Here is a 23,158-nt window from a genome sequence, read left to right as displayed (position 1 = left end):
ACTTCTCAAGCCGCTGCTGCCATTAAAACCACTTAACACGAAACTCCCACCTCAGTCACCCACTTCCCTATTTTCCTTCCAAAGAGTGCAAAAAGTGGAGACGCAGCAAGCTGGGTGTTAATAAGGAATTTACGTTGCAGCCAGTATGAACCAGTCTAGGCAGCGTGACTGGTGTTTGTCATTACAAGGGCTGCGAGGGGGGGTGGGAGAGGGGATTTACAGATCAGCCCACACGTTTTTGGATAATCTGTGGACTGCCTTTAGGTTCTGTATAAATAATAATAATTAAAAGCGGATGTAACTAATTGGAATCCATTCCACAGCAGTAACATGATCCATCTTATTGCCAATTGCCTGAGTCACTCCATCCTCCAGATGATTATTTTTCTGCTTTTCCCTAATACAATCTGAACACTGCCTTTCACACTGCTGATGGATCCAGCGTGGGTTGGTGCTGCCGGGCCCTCTTCTAGCCCAGACACAACCAGCCTGGTTAGCTCCGCACCAGCAGGGCAACACGTGTGCCATATTTCATCAAAGCTGCACATTTTTAAACTTAAAATCCCCTCCACCATCCACAAGTCTGGTGTTAACCCAATTGTGTTATCACCTATTATTTGCCCAATTTATTTTGAATTAAAAGCAGTGATGGGCATCCCAGATTTCCCTCTGGGCAGCCTTACAGGGTCTTGCTTTGCATCATGACCTCTGTTTGGGATGAGGCTCCCCTTCCGCGACCTCCTGGGAAGAGCACGTTGTTCCCGGGTTTGGTGACCCCAGGGGAAGGCAAAGCCCAAAGCGGGGCTCTGCAGCCATGCACAGCAGCACGGCCAGCTGTGGAGGAACGTCCTCTCCCTGGACATGTGACATGGTGTGCTGGTTTTGGCTGGAATAGAGTTAATTTTCTTCATAGTAGCTCGGATGGGGCTATATTTTGGATTTGTGCTGAAAACAGTGTTGATAGCACAGGGATGTTTTAGTAACCGCTGAGCAGTGCTTACACAGAGTCAAGGCCTTTTCTGCTCCTCACCCCACCCCACCAGCGAGTCGGCTGGGGGGCACAAGGAGTTGGGAGGGGACACGGCTGGGACAGCTGACCCCAACTGACCAAAGGGCTATTCCACACCATATGGCGTCATGCTCGGCATATAAAGCTGGGGAAGAAGAAGGAAGGGGGGGACATTCGGAGTGATGGCGTTTGTCTTCCCAAGTAACCATTACGCGTGATGGAGCCCTGCTTTCCTGGAGATGGCTGAACACCTGCATGCCCGTGGGAAGGAGTGAATGAATTCCTTGCTTTGCTTTGCTGGTGTGCACGGCTTTTGCTTTCCCTATTAAACTGTCTTTATCTCAACCCATGAGTTTTCTCACTTTTACCCTTCCGATTCTCTCCCCCATCCCACCGGGGGGGAGTGAGCGAGTGGCTGTGTGGGGCTTAGTTGCTGGCTGGGGTTAAGCCACGACACATGGTCTGTCTTGTCCCCTCCTGGGAACAGCAGTCCTCCCACTGCCACCCCAGCTCAGGGAGGGAAGCTCTTCTCCAGGCTCATTCCCAGGCTCCCAAAGGTCATTGCTCCCTTCCAGGTTTAGATATGAAGAAAGTATGGGGAGAAAAAGTCCACCAGTGAAAGGAGGAGGAGGCTTCTTGAACCCTTCAGAAGGGTTTGGTACTGCTGCTGTAGAGCAAGAACACTGGTTTTTTTTCTTTTTTCTTTCTTTATTTTTTGAGATTTTCTGTAATTCACAAGGGTTCTGTGCTGTTTGTTTTGGTGCAGCACTGAAACCCTCCCTTGTTTCATCTGCCTTCGGGATACCTCCAGAAGGTGACTGTTGGTCAATAGCATTTCTGCAGGCTCTGGAAATCAGGCGTTTCAATGTTCTCTTCAATGGGCAACCAGCAATGTAGAGTCATATAACGTCTCGATTTGGTGCCACCCAGAGGGGCTGAGTGCCCTGAGGGCACTCCTAAACCTTGAAGGCCCTGACCAACCTTACCAGGGGCCTCCCCCACCCCTGCCCCAGTCTCCCGGTTGGAGCTTGGATCCACCCTGAAGCCTCATCTCTATTACTGTCTCCTGGAAGGACCTTGGACTTACGTTGCAGCCATTCCAGTCCTGTCTCTCGCCCCATGTCCTGCTCCTCCTGACTCCCTGCGCAGACCTGGACCTGTTTCCATCGCTTGCCATGGCTGTTGATGGTTGCTGTGACCAGCAGCCTGCTCTGCCCAGAGAAACTACTCCCACGCCGTTTTCAAGGGGGGCGATGCTAAAGCAACACAGGGCAGAGATGGAGCAAAACCATTTCCTTCGCAGTCCTACGCGGCGCTTCCATCCCTAGGGTCCCAGGCGGGTGGGAGGTGGTCACCCCCGGGTGGAAGGACAGGCAGCGCGGGCAGCGATACCGCACAGGGCTCCCACTTTCCGTACGCTCAACGCGTGGATGCTCGGCACAAGGATGGATTTGGGGTGGCGGGGCCGGGAGCTTGCCCTGGCAGAGCCCCTGCGGGCATCGCCCCCGGCCCCGCGGCTTCGCACACTCCGGGGGCGGCGGGTGGGCGGGGTGAAGCAGCCGGGGGGCCCGGGCTGACGGGGCGCTGCGTTAAGCCCCGCGGAGGAGCGGGCGGGGGTCCCGCCGGCGCGGAGAGGCGCGCAGGCCGCTTGGGGAAGGGGCGGGACGCGGCGCTGCGGAGCTTGCAGGCAGCGCGCAGTGCTTGCGCGGCCGCGGAGGGAACGGAGGGGGAAGGGGGCGCTGCGTGCGCGGCGCTGCGCGGGGGCGCCCTTGCGCGCCGGCTTGCGCGGCCGGTGACGCCCCAAAGGGCGCCCCGCCCCGCCGCGCCGCCCCACGTGCGCGCCGCCCCGCCGCGGCAGTGCGCAGCCGGCGGCCCCGCAGGCAGGTGGGAGCGCGGCGGGCGGCAGGGCCCCCGCCCCGCCCGGCCCCGGCTCCGGCCCCGGCCCCGGCCCGCCGCCATGGGCGCCTGCTCCCGCCGGCCGCCGCCGGCCCCCCGCCCCGCCGCGTGAGGCAGCGCGGCTGGACGGGCAGCGCCTCGCCCGCAGCCCCGCTGCGCTGCGCGGCGGCCCCGGCTCCGGCTCTGGCCCCGGCCCCGGCCGCCACCATGGGGGCCGCCGCGGCGTGCCGGAGCGTCGCCGCGTTCGCCGGCTTCCTCACGGTGAGTGTGTGTGTGCGGGGCCGTCCCTGCGCGCTCCGCGGGTGCAGCGGCACCGCCCGCGCAAGATCCGCGTGTCCGCGGGGGGTGGGTGGGGGCTGGGGATGTGCTGCAGTGCGGGGCTGCCCGCCCGCCCCTCCTGCCCGGGGTGGGAGGGTGCGTGCTGCCTGCCTGGCGGGGGGCAAGGTAGGCAGGGCTGTGTTTGGGGGGGGTACGCGTGTCTTTGGGTGTCCCGCTGCCCCCGCCTGCGCAGCGCCCGGGGCTGTGCGGTGCTCCCCCGTGCCCGCCCCGGGGTCGCTGCCTGCCCCGGCCCCTGCATCCCCAGCCCCCCGCAGCGGACACCGGCTGGGTGCGAGAGCCCCTGCTCCAGCCTCTCCATCCCCGTTCTGCTGCAGGCGGGCAAGGGGCGGCATTCTCTCCGGAGGCTTCATCCAGGGCTGTGCCGCACCTCGAGGTCTGAGCGGATCCTTGCTTCGCCCCCTGCCCTGCTCCCGAAGCTTGGCGCGGGGCTGGGGTCTGTCCATCCATCCATCCATCCATCCATTCCCCCCAGCTGCTTTTCTTGCCACCCTTTGGACAGACAGCAAAACTCACCGCCGCTAATTGCAGGCAGCTGCCCTGACTTACCCGGGAAATGTTTTCCAGCGGGTTCACCTCCACGTTTACCTTCCCAGGTAGGACCCTTCCCAATCAGCGCTTTAGGGCTACATCCCGTCTTTTTGGGATAGAGATGGGGACTCGGTGTGTCAGGCACACGCCGCAGCTGCTGCGGCTGGGTTGTGTAACCAAGGAGTGCACTTGCTCTTGAACTCAAGGTGGATCTTAGCAAGCTGGTGCTGGCTCGACAGGAATCCGAGTAAACAAAAAATAATCTAAAGCTGGGAGAGCATTAGCTGGGAAACAGCCTCGTTGCTTTGAAGGGGAAGGGTAACTTTGCACAGCGGCAGAGCAGCCGGGGGCCGTGGACGGTGCTGGCTGGGTGCTTCCGAGCGCCGATTTCCCGCTGGGAGAGGCGAGTGCTGCTGCACGTCTGGAAGATGAGATGCTGATGGGGAGCTTGAGATATGGAGCTCCAGCTGGGGTCCTGGAGGTCAGTCAGGAATGGCAAGTATAGAGGGAAGGGGGGGGGAAGAGTGATATAAAGGTGTAGAGAAATACAACAGCAATTTTGCAAAATGAAGCTGAGACTCTGAGCACATGCGTACATATATTGCTTGTGCACGCGTGTACTCAAACCTCTGCGTGTGCTGATCGTACGAGCAAATGAGCCGTAAGACAAAATTCCCGTTTGCTCACGAGCTGGCAGGATGCTCCTTTGGCCGCCGGCCAGGCTTTCGTCATGTCACATCTTCATCTTCAAAATTTTGGGCAACTCCCTTTGGTCCCACAAGGAGTTAATGTCTTTCCAGCCCGACGGAAGTATGTTCAAATCCATAGCTGGTGGGTCTCTTACTGGTGCAGCAGACCTGAATCCACCCGGACGCTTGGTTTTTGAGCAATAGCCGCTCGGCAGCGGTTGCGTAAGGCTGGTGTTGGTTGTGGTTTCCCTTGTTTGGCGTGGGCTTCAGGCACCCACCGGCTGCTGCAAGGTAATTTCCACCATCTCCCCCAATGCCCTCACCTCGAGCAGGTGCGACATTGCCTTGCTTTGACTCAGGGCTTTCGGAAGCCTGGGGGGTTTCATCTGCTTGGAGCAAAACTGTGGCTGCCGGGGATGCTTGTGAGCTCTGGTCGGTGCTGGCTGCAGGAATAGCTGCTGGGTTTTCCTTCATGGGGACCAGATGTGCTGGTGCTGCTCTTTTGGCACGCTCGGCTGCCTGTGTTTCACTCTCGAGACGTAGTAAAGGGACTGCTGAGCAGGGTAGGCCCCAGACTCTCAGTTTCACAAACCCCGAACCAGCTGAAATAGCTTGTTGTGTTGCAAGAAGCAGAAACTTGCTTTGCTCTTTGATACTCTCCTCACAGGCAACTTTCTTCGAAGGGAGTAACTTGATCCTTTTTACAGTGAGCGGGGCAGGAGATGGGCTCCTCCTGTCTGCAAAGTTACCGTAAAACTTCCAGACCAATTTATTTGTCTTCCTGGGTTTGTTTTATAATTTTTTTTTTTCCCTCTTTTAATGTCGCAAGCGACTTCCCGATGCTGGTCGGCGGAGGGTGCAGCTGATCTTTGGGAAGGGTGGTGGGCCATGCAGCCTGTCCCCAACCCGTGCCAAGGCATTGCCATGGAGCCAGCTGCCATTTCTACCAAATTCTGCTGGTTTTGCTCGGAAACGGTTCCCAGAGTATCAATTTAGCACTGTCGGTCCTTGCTTGCTTACAGCTCTCTGCTTCTGCTCTTCTCTACTGGGATCAAGTGCCCTGTGTGTAGCTGGCTTTCATCTTTTTTTTTTCTTTTATTTTTTTTATTTTTTAGGTTTATCACTGCCTCCCCGCAGTGCTGGCGGTGGGGCATCGCTGCACGCAACCCGAGACATTGACTGTCTCGAGGTGTCACCCCATTTCAGGACACAACTGCCTGTTGATCCACCAACTTTCTGCTGGCACATTGACTCACCGAGTGGGTTTGCGTCCTGAATGAGCCGCTGTATTCCCTGCCACATCCGCATGCGTGTGCCTGGGAAGCTTGTGGCCCCCTAATTTACTGTGCAAATTGCTGACTGGGTCTCTCCTGCAGCATGCAGTTATTTAAGAGGGTGATGGAGTCAAGGCATATGTGATCACTGAGATGTGATCACTGAGATGCAATCATCAGGCTGGATGGTGGTAAGGTGGGTCATGCCCACGTCAGCTGCAGGGTGCTGCTGGCTTGAGGGTTGGTTTGCAGCCGAACGCGAAGGTCCCCGTGTCTGAGCCATCTCCCCGGTGTGGGGAGGTGAAAATCAGAGCGGTCCTCAGCCTGATCTGCTTTCCTCGTACCATAAAACCTCCATGTGTTGGAACAGGAGAAGGCGGCTGGGAAGCACCTTGGCCTGTGCGGTGCAGGGTGTCGATGCTGAGCTGGAGATGCTCTTTGGGATCGTGGCCGCCCCGTCCTGCTTGACCCTTTTGGCTTCAGTGTCGAGGGCTGCTCCTGCACTGGGCATGGAGAGCAGCACCAAAACTGCTGGAAACCAGATCTGTTCTTTAGTGTTCTCTTGCACCAATTCCTTTTTTCTGTATTTTTTTGTTACCCTATACACTTTGTTTGGTATTGGAGTAATGAACTGAAATCCAGTGGCTAAGCAGATTCAATTCAAGCTCAATTCATTATTCTGTTGCTTTTGCCATTGAGACTGGGTGTATCAGCCAGAAAGGTCTAGTTTTGCGTGCTGCTTGGGCAGTCCTGAGGATGAGGGACCAAACCAGCAGATGCCCCTTTCTGTTGAGGATGTCCTCCTGCTCCTGGCCTTCTCTTTCAGAGATCTGAGTGGTGCCAGCCATGAATCCTGAGCAGCTGGATGTTTTTAGGGACCAGAAACACCAATCCAAATAAATAGCAGATGCTCAACGCTGCTTAGCCTTCACCGACTGGGACTTGCTGTTGTCCCTAAGCTTGGAAGTACATGTGCAGCTGAAGATCTGGAGATGTTCAAAAGCACCACTGCCATTTTGCTTGAGATAAGATTTTTTTTAAAAAACAGAAACAAACAAAAAACAAACCTGGTGCTGTTACGGTCGTGCGGGTCCCGTTGACTTTAGTTATCCAGATGGATGATGGAAAGATGCTGGAGATGGGAAGAAAAGGGAGAGCAGGATGGGACCTGTGGCACGTGCTTGTAGGTGGGTTGTCCGTGGGTTTCCTGAGGTCTGGCTTGATGCAGAGGGAGAAATCGGGATCCGAGCTGGTGGCACACAGCTCATGCCCAGTGAGGCAGGAGAGCAGCTGCCTGTCCTGCCTCTCCTGACGTCCAGTCCCGCTCGGCGCTGGCACGGGGAGGAGGATGAGTAACGCAGGTGACCCCCCACGCAACCTTGGGAGACCGGATCCTGCTGTGTCTGGTTTGCTAATTCAGGGTTGCGTCATGAAGACTACGGGCGGCAGGTTTCCTTAGAGCCAGCTAAGCGCTTCGTTAAATCGTGTCTTAAGGGAGGGGAAAAATAAAATGCATCCTGTAAGCCTTTGCTGCCTGCCAGGGCAGCCCTGCTTTTTGTTTTAATTTGATGTGCCGCAATTAGCCTGGCCGCTGCAGGATCCTTGTCAACTCCTGTGGGCTTGCCTGCTTCTGCCTGCTCTGTAATTGCTGCTTCAGGAGGAAAAAAAAAATTAAAAAAAAAAAATTGAAGTGTTTTGTATAAATCCCAAGCTGTAAATTATTTAGCAGGTGAAACAGAAATGTGCTGTGTGTTTCCAGGAAGCAAGAGACTGCACCAAAAATGACGCGGCGCAGCTTGCGGCTCTGCTGCGATGTGCCTTCTGCAGAGTCATGTTGTTGGGAGGCTTTTTTTTTTTTTCTTCTTCTGAATATATTCTTGCTGGCTGATAGCCCGGAATAGGTAGCAGAGCAAGAGGCGAGGGCTTGTATAACATAGCCAAGTGATTTATGTGCCTGGCTGTGCAGTTGAAAAGCGTTAGGGTCTCTGGTCTCTTTACCTTCAGCGTAGGAAAGCACCTTTGGAAATTCAAGGTAACGTTGGTTTGTTCCTCTCTCTCCCTCCTAACTCAGCCTGCAGCTGTTTGAAAATGTTTTTTCTGTTGCTTTGCATGTTGTATGAGGTTGTGTCAGCCTTTCTTTTGATATGCCTTTTGTTCTTGGTGTCTTATCTCCGCTGGCATAACTGACGTTAAATCCATGGACCAGAGGTCTTCTGGAGGAAGCAGAGATCCTGCTTGGTAGATGGAGCTTCTCTTGGAGATGGAGCAAAGGAGTTAAGGGAGTAAAGCCCTGGGATTGGAAATAGGTAAAAAGATTTGTAGCCATCATCTAGCCAAGCCCAGCTGGGTGCAGTTCCGTGTCTAAAAACTGGAGACCTTTTACCTGTATCTGATGCAAGGAGTTACAGCAGAGCTCCTCAGAGAGCTTAAAAATATCATCAGGTTTTCTCTCCTGTTGCTGATGCATCTGGTTTAAAGTGGGTTCGGATGTGGCTGAAGGCTCGAAGCAGAACATCTCTTGCAGTCTCACCAAACCCTGCGCTTGCACAGGGTTATAAAAAATAATGGAAGGGCAGAGGGGCTGAGAAATAGTCCAGTAACGCCTGCTAGCCTGGATTTCATCCCGGTTTGCGTTATTTAGAAAGGTAACTATTTGAACAAGTGCAGATTAATAAATATAGAAGAAGAAAGTTTTACAGGTCAGAGCTGCCACCTGTGTGTGGTTTTTGTCTTCTCGGCAAGCGCCTGGCTCGTGCTGGAGCCTCTCAGCCTTGAAATGCAAAGCTGGTCTGAATTCTCCCGGGGTGGCCAGGTAGCACATACTGCTGAGACACAATTAGCAGTATTTACTGCCCTGGCAGGGTTGCAGTGTAAATGATGCTTAGTCTCACCGAGAAGCGTGGTGTCAAATTTAAGGAATTATAATTGTAGCTGGCGATGTGTCTGGAGAGCATGTTGCCGTCTACACCGGTTCTTTTCCACCCCAAGCTCGCTAAGCTCCTTCCCCTGCGTGTAGAAACATCTCTGGTCCCTGGGATGTGCTTCGTGATCCTTCAAGGGATCGCCGTCAGAGAGGGCTCCGGTCGTGCGCTGTTGTTGACTAATATCTCCCATCTGTCTTCCAGCTGCTCATGCTCCTTGGCACCGCTGACGGTCAGTTGAAGCTGACCTCCGAGCAGAATGCCATCAGCCTCTCCCCTGGCAAGTACCGCCACTTCGACCGTGCCACCAACAAAGAGCTGATCTGCGACAAATGTCCCGCAGGAACCTATGTGTCTAAACATTGTACGAAGAGTACCTTAAGAGAGTGCAGCCCTTGTCCAGATGGGACCTTTACTAAGCATGAGAACGGCATAGAGCGGTGCCACCCTTGTAGAAAACCCTGTGAACTGCCAATGATTGAGAAAACTCATTGTACTGCCTTGACTGACCGCGAGTGCACTTGCCTGTCTGGTACGTTTCAGACAAACGATACCTGTGTCCCTTACACGGTGTGCCCGGTCGGCTGGGGCGTCCGCAAGAAAGGAACCGAGACAGAAGATGTTAGGTGCAAGCCGTGCCCTCGTGGTACCTTTTCTGATGTGCCTTCTAGCGTGATGAAGTGCAAAACATACACTGACTGCTTTGGGAAAAACATGGTGGTCATCAAGCCAGGGACAAAGGAGAGTGACAATGTCTGTGGTTCTCCGGCGTCTCTTCCAAACACACCTTTGACTTTGTCAAGCACCGAAGCTGGTGAAGAGCCCTATGAAGTTCCACCAACTGCTCATCTTCCCAAAGGTAATGTCCACTACTGAAACACAGACGTGTTTTTGGTCATGATATTGCTGGCTTGGTCGGTCAAGGCTGGCTTTAGGCTGTAAAAGGGCAGCCTGGTCTAAAGCATGAATGGTGCTTTTGCTTCAAGGCCAGAAGGCAGCTCCAGAGTGATCAGGTTGCCTTCAGTTGTGTTAAACCATGTTTAATAACATTTTCAGTGAGACTGCAGTCACAATTGGACTCCTGGCTGTCATACTGTTTGAATTGAAAGGACATCACATTCCCCAGCCTCTTTCCCCATCTGCGTGTTGTGCTGGCTCAAGTCTTTGTGCATTTGTGGCAAACCTGAGTGGAGTGCAGCAGGAAAACCCTGGCAGGAGAGGAGCTTTGCTCCACCGGATTGCTTCCCTGATGGATTCACTGCTTTCGTGCCTGTGCTTTCCCTCCTGCATTTCGTCCTGTACTGAGCCAGTGTATTGGCTTGAATGGGATCCATTGCCAAAACAGCTCTCCAGGAGCCTAGGCTGTGCCATAAATTTTTTCTTTAACCTCTAAGATTTCGGGGAGAACCAGGTTGAATTCCCCATTGTCTCATTTAATTGAAAATGATATATCATCTCAGTCTTTAGGGAGATGCTTTAGCCATGGCTGGTTGGCAGCAGTGCTGTAGGACCCCATTTGAGGTGGTCCTTAACACTCTCTGGGAAGCAGCCTCCTTACAGTGTCTCAGATGGGGCATTTTAATTAAAAAAATGCAGCTTTCAATGGCCTGAACACCTGAGTTGGTAAATACAATAGCAGGGAGGTGTTGACAGTGGTAGGCTCCCAGGGCTTCTCCTTTGTTAGATCTCAGAGCTTGATACGATGTTGGTGTGTCATTGGGAGAGGATGGGAGGGTGTTCCCTGAACTTTGAAATCAACCGTAGACAATTGGGTAAAAGTTAAAGCATTTTCCCTGTTTGTACTGTGGTCAGAGTGTTTTGAGTAAGCAGGTCAGAGGCACAATCAGGTTACAGGTGGTTACACCCACTCTCTGGCTCAACTGGGATGAGACATCTTCAAAAGCCGAGTTTCCAAAGTAAGCTCTAGTTTTTGCCACAAAAGCCCTTCCTCTTCTCACCAGGCTTTGGTCATGCAGCTGGCTGAGACCTGAGAGCTGTTGGTTGATAAGAAAACTCAATAAAGATGAAAAGTAGCTCTTAGGGGGAGGTTGAGTTGCTTCTGTTGCTTCAGAAACCCATTTTGTAGTTGATGCATCCACAGTTGCTTGCAGTGCTAATAAAAAAGTTTGTACTTCCTTAACAAAACCCGGTACAGAGATACTAAGTCTCCAAATTTTCATGTGTTTCTAGCCCAATTACCACATTTTCCACATTCAGAATGAAACCCATGTTCATAAACCTAAGAAACCTCAAAGTTGTAGGTTTTCTGAGAAGTACTGAATGTGGGACAAACACAGATTGACAACATGCCTTTAATCACTTGGGTGTTTTTTAAAAAACTGCCACTAGCCTTGACCAACAAGGGTCAATTGTATCTTGAACCTACCTCTGTAACCGTACCCATCTGTTCCCAGAGCCAAACCTCAACTTCACCTCTTCCCTTTCTTGCTGCCTGGAGTTGGGTTTCTGTCTGCTGGCCAAGCAGATGCTCAGGCAGGTCTTAGACTGTGACTTGATGCCGTGTAGTGTCTCTGGTGCTGTGACACTGAACTCTCCTCTCCTTTCGCAGGTTTGAACTCTTCAGTTCCCAATTTTGTTCCCTCTCCTGCGCCACGCACATCCAGTGGCACGGTGGAGCCAGCGGGCTACTATAACGAAACCTCAGCCAACGAGACAGACGGTGCCGGTGGGACCCTCGCAGGCTCCGGCACTGCCAGCCAGGCACAGAGCTACCGGCACAAGCAGACCAGCCAAGCGCTGGAGAAGCAGTCGTCGCTGGAGATGGCGGGGGGCGAGAAGTCCAGTGTCCCATACAGGCCGCCCCGGCGAGGTTCGCAGAATGTCCACCAGCACTTCGACATCAACGAACACTTGCCATGGATGATCGTCCTCTTCCTGCTGCTGGTCCTGGTGGTTATCGTCGTCTGCAGTGTCAGGAAGAGCTCACGGACTCTGAAGAAGGGACCCAGGCAAGATCCCAGTGCCATTGTGGAAAAAGCTATTATGAAAAAGTCTACCACCCCCACGCAGAACAGGGAGAAGTGGATTTATTACTGCAACGGGCACGGTGAGCAGTAGCGACCGGGCACTGTAGGGGGTAGCGTCCTCTGTGCCATCCCATGCGGTACTTTGGAGGGGCCGCCCCCATGTCCAGTGACCGATTGCTTTTCTGACTTGCTGGGTCTTGTAGCAAAGACAAAGCCCATATACTGGTTCCTGAGATGTTTCTTCATCCTTGGCTTCTCCCCATCCCTGTTCCCATGGTGTGTCCCTGCTCCTGAAGGAAGAGTTAACAGAGGAAATGTCACCTGCTTGTCCCAGCTCCTCTCCTCCTTCCCACCCATCTGTGGTAGAAGGATCTTGGATGAAGGCTCCTTCCACCTCCCCCCCCTCCTTTTCCACTTTTCTTCTGTTTCATTCTCTCCTTATTTTCTTTCTGACTCAGACATGGTTGTCTTTCGTGTCATCCTTTTTCCCTCACCCTGTCTGTTTGTGGAAGGCTGAGTCATCCTCGCCTCTTGGCAGCGCCTCAGTTTCAGGTTCTTAGCCCTAAATCCCAACTGCTGGCTTGTGTCCCCAGCCCTTTGCCCATGCTGGAGCCAGGAAGGTTGTCCTTAAAGGCTGTGTCGTGGAGGCATACAGCTCCATGAGTGTCGTGGGGTCTTCCTGGAGGCTCTGCTTCGTAGTGTTTTCTGTTCTTTTGGTGGGTGACTCGCTGTTAGCTTTTTTATGAGACTTTAAAGATGACTCGTTGTGGTCCTTAAATTGAAATTTGTAAAAATCAATGAAAAATTAATGGTGGCATGAACGTGAGCACCAAGCAGCCGTGATCTCCCTAGTAGGATGCATGATTCTTTCTCTGCAAAGCTACGGTGGCAATTTTGACCCCCCCTTATCCTGTGCAGACAGACAGCACTGACGAGTCCTTACTTTGTGTTGAGGTTGCTCAATCTTAAACATCTGTTCGCAATTAACCTTTAGAAAAGCACATTTAACAAGAGGGGGCCAAACAAATAATGGATTGAAAAAAGATTGGAAGGTTTAAGAGCGATCAGTGCTTGATGAAAGTCATCCTTGAGTGCTTAAGTACAAAGCAAAGAAGGCTTTGAGTAGGACGTCTTCTGTCATGTACTCTCTTCTCCTTCTTGCTGATTAATAGACCTACACTTTGTTTGCCTTCGTTAATGCACTTATAGAACCAGTAAGGTCTTGTTGGAATTAGTTTTGTGCCTTCTCTTGTGTTTGTGCTACTTATCAGTTTCCTTTTAACTCTCTTGAATTCTTGCGGTGCAGTTTCTTGAGCTTTTTTTCCCTTTGCGATAACTTTTCCCAGTAACCCCTGCACGCCGTTGTCCCTAAAATCTGTGGTACCCAAAGTGTGGTCCTTGGGGCAACAGTGAGTGACCTGCAACGGGTTGCAGAACCTTATTAATCATCCTTATTTGTGGGCACTACCAGCAATACTACATGGCTTTGGTCATGGTTCATTGGCCAGAAGCAGCTGGTTGTGACTAACTTGTAGTAACTTTTTTCCCCATGACTTTTAATTAGCAGTTGGTTGAATTTCTCACTTTCCTGTTTTTTGGAGCAGTGAGTATTGTTATCTCAGAGCAGGGGCTGAATTTGAACAGGCTGGGGAGTGATTGAGTGCAGGGTCCAGACCAAGTTACTCTGAGCGGGTGCAGCTCTGGTTTCTAACCGGGCGTTTCAGACCCCATGCCGAAATGCCCGCACTGCAGCTGCCCCTTCTCCTGGAGGCCACGTTAGAGCTGCCTTTGTGGGCAGCGCTGTGCATTTGTTCACCAAGCATGATTCAGGGTAAAGAAACCGTGCAGGTAAGAGAAGGTGATACGTGGTGAGCAACGAGGCTATGTTAGCCCATTTTAGGTATAACCCCACCTCCCAGATCTTGTCATCCTTTGGGGGACAGCAGCATTCATGGGTCATCCTGTGCTTCCCAGGATGAGTTGTTCTGCTCTTCTCTGTCATCCTTTAACAGCTGAATTCAGCTAGCACATCAAATTCACAAGATATTTGCTAAGTTTTCCCCTTGTCTTGGGAAATAAGCTGGATATAATGGCGAAAACCACACTTAGCTGATAAACTGGCCCATTATTTGATCAAGCTGCTCAGGTCTGGAAGTGAATTGCCCTGTTACGCTGGGTGGTTTTGCACATCCCTCCCGGTCATTCTTGCAACAGTCATGCTGGTTCCGTGTTGGCATGGGTACCTTCATGACTTCCTCCTGCCACTCAGTGTCCTCAGTTGAACTTTGTGTAATGAAGGCAGACAGACGAGTGCAAGCCAGTTAATGCTTTGTCTTGCTTTTAGTGCAGCTCTGGTGTTGCCTCAATCATGTTGTCTTATCTGGAAGGGCCTTGCTCATTAGTTCTTACTTGGTGGTGGTGCTCTGTCATGTCAGATATGGAAATTGTTCTCCTCCGCAATGGTATATAAATCCTTCTTTGGTTTTCCTATTGAAACGTCTGGCTCTTAAGACTGTTTACTTGAAACAAGAGAAGATGTAGTGCCATACAGGAACTGACCTTTTATTTAATAACTGGCTGTACAGCTACGATGTACTGCAGAGCTGCAGCGTCATGGCTTAGCTTTCTGCTGCTCCAGCAGTGTTTGTACCCAAATCATGCTTCATCCTGAAGCAGCGTTTCAGACAAGGGTGACTATAGCCAGGAACAAACTTCAGGCAGTTGCAGAGAGGAAATCCTTCCCCTCCTGTGCTGCTAGCTCAGATCCCTCCATGATGGGCAGCCAGAGTAAAGCCTCCATAGATGTGAGGACCACAGCTGCTCCCCAGGTCTTCAGGTGCCAGCCTGGTTTGTGGTTGCACTAGGGGTGTGGAGGGCAAGCAATTAAGTTTAAATCATCTTCTGGGGCTGGGGGTGAAGCTCTGGGGTCTGGTGCTGGCAGTGTGCCGACATCCATACAACCTCCCCACCTATACATTGGCTGGCCACATCAACAAGGAGTTAAGGCGTGTTTATTGCCGGGGCGAAGCCTGTGTACGTAGCTGTTGCGCACGTCTCCCCCCACATCCTCCTAGTTGATTATCTCCTCCCTCCTAATCCTTTCAGCAAACAGCTTTAACCTTTGAAAGGGAAGACCAGGTCTGATGTAGGCACTGCAGCTTCTGCTCGGAGGAGCTGCGCCTGGGCAGCTGCCCTTGCACCGGCACCCCGTGCACCTCCCGTGATGCCAGATGGGAGCACAGCTGGCATCCAAGGCTTTGCCTGTTTGGAGGATTTTATTATCGATTTTTATTACTGATTTCTTTAAGCCCATCAGTTCTGGGTGAAGCATAGTCAGGGTGGCACCAGCACTGCTTAGTGCTGGAGCAAAGACATCTCGCTGGGATTGGGCTTCTTCCCAAAAGAGGAGGATTTTAGGGTGGAAGCAGTGGCTCAAATGCTTGCCCGGTTCCTGATGGCGCTTGATATACTGAATTGCTTAAATAGTTGAGATACATGTGTGATCCTGAGCAGTGGTTGTTGTCATGGGGAATTTCACTTGTCCTCATCTTCCCATGAGCTGGCATCTATGCCCCGTGCTCTCTCTGGTCATAATATGTGCCTTAAATAACACCCCAAACCTAAAAATAGCAGTAGCTTGGGAGGCTGGTGTTAAAACAAGACCCATGTCCTTAACATGGACGTGTTCTAGCCAAGATGGCAAATGCCAATGATTCTCACTGGATTAAATGGTTCAGAGGTCTGGGAAGAGCTTGCGATGAGTAAAGGTCTGAGTTAGCAGCCAGCCTACCTCCATGTCTGTCCCTGTGTCCATCCCCGCAGCAGGGGCTCTCCCCAAAGCCCCCAGGTCTTGTCTGTGCAGGGTCTTGAAGGTGGAGCAGCATCAGTGGTGCAGCTGTGGTTGGAGGAGCTGGACCTCTTGCTGCTTCAGCTGGCTCTTACTTTCTAGCCCTGCAAAGGGGAAAAGCAGTTTGCCAAAGATTTCCAAAGAAATTATCAGTGTGGTGCCTGAATGACGTGGGTACTGGGCTGATAGTGCTCTGTGGTTTTAACCTTGTATGACTACTTTCTTTTAGAAGATCAAGAACAGCCTACGCACTGGAAACACTTTCTTCTAAACAATCCCTTTAACAAATACCCATTTCATTTCTTCAGCTGTTTCCAAAGGCAAGGAATTGAGTTTGTTATACAAATGGAGAATAGAAGCCTGTCTCTTCAATGTCTTGGAAATGCCAAATTTGGCATCAGTCTATGCCAAACATGAAGATGGGCCTGAAATCATCTTGCAGAAATTGCTGATAGTGTTGCCTTTGACTTTCACCCATTGAGGAGCAGAAGGTGAAAGGCAAGAGTCTCTGTAAAATGTTACATTCTGGGGTAAAACCTCCTGTGGGCAGAAGAATGCCTGACATGATGTGCCAAGAGGCCAGAAGATAATTTGGTGATTTTTTTTTTCTTTCCTCTCTCCTTGAGTTGAAAGACTGAAGAACAGATCTTGGCAGCGCTGGCCTGGCATGAGATGCCACTTCCCTTTTATTTTTCTTCAAGTCTTGGTAATTGCACATTATTGCAGTGAGTGGTGAGAACAAAGCCAGGAAGCCTCTGGTTAAATAATCAGCGAAATAAACTGTTCTGCAAAATCTGTTTGCAGCTGAGATGGAGCTGAGGCTTGACTGCAGGTAGAAGAGCATGTACTGAAAATGGCTCAGGATCGAAAGCAGAGTGGGGAGTTGAGGGATGATGCTGGAAAGATGGGGAGTGTTGGGATTTGGGGGTCTTGGTTGCTCAGTAGTTGGGATGCCCAGTTGTCATCACACTGGGAGCTGGGATCATCTTGGTTGGCGATTTGTAGGGAATAGTCCTTGGCTTGCAGCTTAGTTGCTGTTGGACCAGGGCTAGGCTTGAGCTTGGTCTGCTCCAAAGGAAGTTGGTGAGGGTGTTGAAGAGGGACCAGAGCCTTGCTGGAAAGCCCTGTGCCATGGAGAACCTGACCCTGCACTGCAGCTCTGAAGCATCCCCATGTGAATATAACCAACAGGTGTGTTGGCAGTATGTGTTGGAACGTCTCAGGTCATTGTAGGCTTGTCCTCACGTGGAATCAGGTACTCGTTTATGGTTTGTGTTGGAAGATGCTTATCAGAGTAAAATTACTTGATTCTTTTTCTTTTAAAGAGACAGCACACTGACTAAAAAAGCCCACACCTAACCATAACCTTTTCTATAGATCCATTACCTAATGAAGGAAAGCAAGTTCATGGGAGCAACACAGCGGTGGATATTCTTCCTCAAGCCTGGTGTCACTCCCTACTCAACTGCTACCTTAAATAAGGAAACCCAGCTGCAGGGATGGCACTGGGAGGTCTACAGGGTGACTACCTGGCACTGGATGCTACTTCAGGACCCCTCCTTAGTGCTCGTGTGGGTAAATGAGATGAAAGCCACGTAGTGGTGGGTTTGGTTTTTTTTTTGTAGCGTTAGTTTTCCCTTTGATCAGCTCCTGAACTGGTCACAGCTTGGCAGGAGCGTCAGGCTGGGAGGCAGGACAAGGATGGAGGAGTGATGGGGTTAAAAGCTTCACCAGTCTCAAACTGTGGTGCCCTCAAGGTTTTGCGCCCAGACCACAGGTAGGGCAGAGATGGCCAGCAGCATCTCACAAGGGCAGGTGTGCCCGTTGCTGCTAACATAATGTGGTAATTGCGGTTACGCCTGGAGAGGAGCAGCCTTGGCCTTGTGTGCAAACCCTAATTTGACTCTGGCAGGCAGAGCATGAGATGAGGGATTAACGTCTGTCTACCTGCCAAAATGGAGAGGAGGAAGGTGTGTTTTGTTGGTTTTTTCTTTTTCCCAAAGCAGTCTCTCTTCTGGCATCTGCAGCTTAATGATCTGCAGATGACTGCTGGTCCTCTAATGTCAGCCTGTCCACCTCTGCAAAGTGAGATCCAGGCAGAAAGGGAGCTTGTTAAATTGGAAGGGGCAGGTATGTGCCAGGCACCACGAGCAGTATGGATGCTGTGGTACTGCTGAGCCTTAAAACAGGAAAGCTCCCTCAGTGGAGCTTGTTCAGCTGTGTGGGAGCTCTGCATTTCACGCTACACGTTCTCCGGCACAGGCGTGATGCTCCGCTTTGGGATGGGATGAAGCAACTCTTAGTCTGCAACGCAGACCTCTGCCATGGGAGTTTTGGGGTCACACCTGATGAGTTTGAAACACCATCCTCAAACTACTTGGCTTAAAGCTTTGCTCAGGTTTGCCCCAAACTCATCCTCGACCTCTTGGGAAGCTGTGTGGTTTCCAAAGGGCATATGCAGCTGCTGACCAAGGCTTCGTGGTGAAAGGGAGCCTTGGAAAATGCAAGCGAGGGAGGCTGCTGTTCTGCTTGGAGAGGAGGAAACGTAATGATGTGCAGGCTTATCATATCTTGCTCCTCGGCCTTATTGCATTAGCAGGCCTGAAGATTGGTGCTTGATCACTTTTAATGTGTGTTGCTACACGAGCCATCTATCCACAATGCACGCAGGGCTGTGCAGAGCTGCCCTGGGAAGCTGGTATGTGTGCTCTGAAATCTGTTTCAAGGAAAAAAAAAAAGAAAAAAACAAACTATCCCATGGTCAAAATTCCTGGGTGGCCCCTGGATTAATTTAATAAGGGATCGGGATTTGTGTCTGCCTGTTAAGGTGTAGGGCTGAGTGTCAGAGGCAGGGCAGCTCTATGGGGAGAGGAGGGTTGTCCTTGTAGAAAAACACCGAGCCCAGGGTTTTTTTGCCAAAAACCCAGCACCAGTTTCTGTGCCGGGAGGGCTGTGATTTCTCACATCCGTAAGGCTCTTACACATAACTCCTCGAATAACAAGGCAGATTTTTTTTCCTTGCTCACGAAGGCTTTGTCAGTGGGGGAGGGCAGGAAATGCGGGAGGCAAATTTAATCCTCAGGCTGGCATCTGCGGGTGTCTGGATATTTATATGGCTCTGGCCGTGGCAGTGTGCTTGCTCAGGGTTACCAGCTGTTCGAGAGGGTTATAATGAAGATTAACTCTGCGAAAGCCGTTTAAAATTTAATAATTACGTAAAATACTTATGCTGGCTATTCCCTTTTAAACCAAAGGAAGAGCAAGTCCACTCTGCAGGTCCCCAACACCAGCGTAGGGAGACACGCAGGGAGAGCATCCTGTGGTGGTGGGCAGGAGTTCGCGTGGGTCCCGGGAGGGTTGGACCAAAGGTGCTGTTGTAGAGGTGGCTTCCGTGTAGTGTGTGGTGGGAAAGGAGGTCTTGACTTGTGCCGACCCTCAAGTTCCCAGGTCTGAAACATGTTCATAACCACAAATGGCTGATCACAGACCTTCCTTGACTGCCTGGTTTGGTTGAGTTATTTTCCAGAGAGTGTGTGGGAAGTGTTTGTCAGGAGTCCCTTTCTTGCTGTGCAAGATTTTTGTTTTGTTTTGTTTTTAAAAATCACCATTTAGTGGTTTGTTGCCCAAGCAGCACTTGCTGAGGATGTGAATCACTGGCTCCTGGGAGGGTCTGATACCAGCACTGTCCTCCATAGGAAAACTAGCAAATTGCTAACAAGTCTTTGTAAGTGTGTCCTTTCCTCCTGTCTGGACAAAGGCTCTTGTTAGAGTCATGGAAAGGTTTGCATTGGGGGGACCTTTAAAGATCATCTAGTCCAGCCCCCTGCCATGGGCAGGGACATCTTGCACTAGATCAGGTTGCTCAGAGCCCTGTCCAACCTGATCCTCCATGCTTCCAATGATGGGGCATCCACAGCTTCTCTGGGCAACTTGTTCCAGTGTCCACCACCCTCATCATAAAAAATTTCTTCCTTATGTCCAATCTAAATCTACCCTCTTTCAGTTTAAAACCATTGCCCCTTGTCCTGTCACTACAGGCCCTGGTAAAAAGTCTCTCTCTGTCTTTTTTATAAGCCCCCTTTAAGTACTGAAAGGCTGCAATAAGGTCTCCCCGCAGCCTTCTCTTTTCCAGGCTGAACAACCCCAACTCTCAGCCTTTCCTTCATAGCAGAGGTGTTCCAGCCCTCTGATCATTTTTGTGGCCTCCTCTGGACCCGCTCCAAGAGGTCCGTGTCCTTCTTGTGCTGGGGACCCCAGAGCTGGACGCAGTACTGCAGGTGGGGTCTCACCAGAGCAGAGCAGAGGGGCAGAATCACCGCCCTTGACCTGCTGGCCATGCTTCTTCTGGTGCAGCCCAGGATACGGTTGGCCTTCTGGGCTGCAAACTCACATTGCTGGGTCATCCACCAGTATCCCAAAGTCCTTCTCCACAGGGCTGCTCTCAATCCCTTCATCCCCCCAGCCTGTGCTGATTCTGGTGATTGCCCTGGCCCAGGTGCAGGACCTTGTGCATCTTCCAAACCTCCTCATTTAGGACCTGAAATATATTTTGGGGGGGAGGAACTGAGTTTCTGATAACCTTCCCTTTATGGTGGAGGTTGGTGAAATTTTCTCATTCTGGAAAGGTATTTGTGTCGTGGATTTGGGATTTCTAAGTTCTGATTTGGCCAAGCCATGGTGTCTTGTCAACTGGAGTTTGGATGTGCTGCATCCTGGCTCACTTGTACATGCAGGCTCTTGGTGTGTGCTCAGAGGTAAAAATAGGCTGCTGTGGCTGTTTCACATGAGTCAGGAGGATATTCGGAGGAGGTAGGTGGGCTGAGCTCAGGAGCAGAGCTGGGTGTGCAGTGATTTGGAGCTTTTATCTGAATGTAGGGGAGGGTTGGGCTGCATCACTGCAGTTCTCCTGTCTGACTTGCGTGTGCCCTTGGGCTGTGCTCTCCACCCGTGATGCTTCATCCTCAAGGTCTGTGCAAGTGTTGAAATCCAGCCAGCCTGTCACGGTCAGGATTTGTCACTGCATGTGGTGTACAAATTAATATTGCCCATCTCTGGGATACCTGTGTCAGTAGGTAGGTGGTGGAAGCTCTAGGTGCTCCAGCTCAGGTTGGTACTGGGATGGTGGAGGTCAGTTCCTGCAGGTGTTGTGGGTGGACTGGTGGGACCTGTCCCTGCTGATGAAGGACTGGAGTGTGGAGTCTCCTAAAATCCAGCCTTTCTGAAAATGCATGAAGCTGGCTCTGGAACCCTGGGCAGATGAGCTGCTCACTAGATGAGACTGTGTGCCACAGGTCCCGGAGGATCTCTGGAGCTTTGCTTCCCAGCTGTGTAAGACAGCCTATAAGACTTGAACTGATGTTGTGTTAATCCTTTTCTCTGTGCTCTGTCCCTTCATTATTAGTGGGATGGGAGGACACATGGCTTGGGAGGGCTCTGTAGACTTGAGCATGAGATTTCCCCTTAAAGACAGCAGCCTCTCAATGAGCACTCTTCTGAAAAATACCAAATGACATTTGGCTTGAGCTCTGAAAATGAAAATAATGACAGTTTTTTGTTTGTGAGAGGGTGGGGAGAGGAAGGAACTGAAGCTCCTCTGTGGCTAGGCTGTGGTTAGACTTTACTGTATCTGCTGCCAGGTGCTTGGGTGTAGCCTTCTGGCAGGGTAGCTCTTCTGCTCCTCTTGAGCTTGCTTGAAGATGTGAAAAAGTAACAGCAGAGAAGAGGAATGGTCTCTTGCAGGTGTTGTATGTAAGCGTTCCAGCACTGCTGGTCATGGCCTCACACCGCGCTTCTTAATCTGCTTGAGGCCAAATGATTGCTGGAGAACGGGGTTCATGTCCAACCTGTAAATAGCAGGGCTATGGGAGATGAATGCGGCTTGTCCAGAATGCGCTCAAGAGAGTCATAAAAGCTCAGCCAAGTCCCATGCGCTTGTGTGATGACCACCTTGGTGATATTCATGAGTGGAAGGAGTGACTGCTCTGTCTACACCAAACTGTAATGAGGCGGGAGGCATCTGAAGGAGCTGGAAACGGGTGGGGAAAAATCTTGAACCAGATTCAGAATAAGCAAATGGACGTCACTGAAATAAACTGAAATGGTGTTTATGGGGAAGATTGGGGCGGAGGTGAGCAGTGTGCTTGGAGGCAGGAGACCTCTCTGTAGACTTGCCCTGCCTCTCCAGGAAAGTCCTCCCTTCACCTCAACATCTTTGTAGATGAGCTGGACGTGTATTCAGCAGTGCTGTTGCTTGTGCCACTCTGCAGGCGTCTGTCCAGCTCTGGACTCGTCTCCATTTGTCTCAGTTTGCTCTGGTTGTAGACGTGCCTGGTTGCGCCCATGTTCCCATGTGTGTACATCCACCCTTGGGCTTTGCATTTGCCTGTGCACAACATGTTAGCCTTGTCCTGGCTTGAAGGGGAGTTCTTCATTGCTCTGGGGTTATCACCACCTTAAAATATTAGGTGGTTACATGGACTAGCCCATCACAACACTTAGAGAATTGCAAGGTTTAGATAATGGCAATTGAAACGCCACCTGCCCAGGTACCCAAGACACCCATGGCTGTCCTGGATCCTTCAGATGCTGTCGTTGCCTGCTCTGGGATGGCCACAGCACACGCAGCTCGGCTGGATGCAGCCATGGGGGTTTCCACAGCAAGGACTCCTCTTTAATTCCAGTGTTTGAGGCAAGCAAAGCTGGGTGATAAATGGTGATGGTCCCTGATGGTGGTGATAGAGAGGGTGGTGGTGCCTCCTGCATTAGCAGCAGGGTGGTGGCAGCTCCCCCAGGCTGTTCCCATGGCCCCTGTTAAAAAAGGAGGAGGACTTGGGCTGTTCTCTGGTATTTGTGAGCTCAGAGCAACTTTAGTATCATGCCAACGGGGCTGTGACCAGCCTCGCGTGGGAAGCGTGAAACAGGTGGGTTAAAGCACCATCCCCGCTGAGCTCGGCCATTTTACTTGGGATTGCTGGGGTCTGGAGGGCTTTGAGCATCATCTCCAGCCTCGGTGTGCAGATGAGCGTGGTGGGAGAAGGTCCGCGTGGTTCGGTGGGCAGGGAGGACCCAGGACCTAAGGTGGAGCTGGAGTTTTTTGCTCCATGCACCCTGGTGGGCATCTTCCCATCCCAACGGGATGCTCCGGCACTATTAGTGCTCTGCAGAGTAACTTGTAGGGCTTCTGGAAATATGGAAGTAGTAGGATGGTAAGCTTATTATAAGCATTAACATTTTATTTTAGTTTTGAACAAGTGAATTAAGTTACTGTAAATGGCTTGAGCAGTAATACTTGGCAGTGTGCAGCCGCAACTTGTCGTGTAATGGTTTTAATCTTATTTTTCAAGAACAGAGGGAGCAATGGTTTTCTAACCGACTGGAGCCAAATCTGCGCTCACGTCTGTGTGTCTTCCATATCTCTCTGGGGTTTTGTTTGCACAATATTATAGTGGATGTAGTGAGCATATGGGGCTTAAATTCATTTAATAGTTGCAAGAAAATGAGTTTAAGGTTCTTATAGTATTAAGGTAGACATTTCCAAATTTGTTTTTAATGGAACATTTGTTCTCCAAAGATTATTACGCACCATTAAGTCCTCTGCTGCCTGGTGTGTTCTCGTGCTCTGGGATATTATTGCCAAGGGATATAAACATGTTTATGGGGCCACTTTAT

The 23,158-nt window shown here is 51.3% G+C and overlaps 1 protein-coding gene across 2 annotated transcripts in view; it reads left to right on the top strand.

Moving 5' to 3' along the window:
* The first annotated feature begins 2,873 nt into the window (after positions 1 to 2,873).
* Positions 2,874 to 23,158, top strand: part of TNFRSF21 (TNF receptor superfamily member 21) — a 34,855-nt gene continuing 14,570 nt past the window's right edge. The window contains exons 1-3 of one of the 2 annotated variants that reach the window (XM_072858369.1): positions 2,874 to 3,166; positions 8,861 to 9,515; positions 11,226 to 11,723. In XM_072858369.1, coding sequence (XP_072714470.1) covers positions 3,113 to 3,166; positions 8,861 to 9,515; positions 11,226 to 11,723 — 1,207 coding nt within the window. In that variant the 5' untranslated portion in view covers positions 2,874 to 3,112. The remainder of the gene's footprint in view (positions 3,167 to 8,860; positions 9,516 to 11,225; positions 11,724 to 23,158) is intronic. The other variant, XM_072858368.1, reaches the window with a different exon arrangement.

Source organism: Ciconia boyciana, chromosome 3 (assembly GCF_034638445.1).
Source record: "Ciconia boyciana chromosome 3, ASM3463844v1, whole genome shotgun sequence".
Lineage (NCBI taxonomy): Eukaryota > Metazoa > Chordata > Aves > Ciconiiformes > Ciconiidae > Ciconia > Ciconia boyciana.
This window is presented reverse-complemented; position numbering and strand designations above follow the sequence as displayed.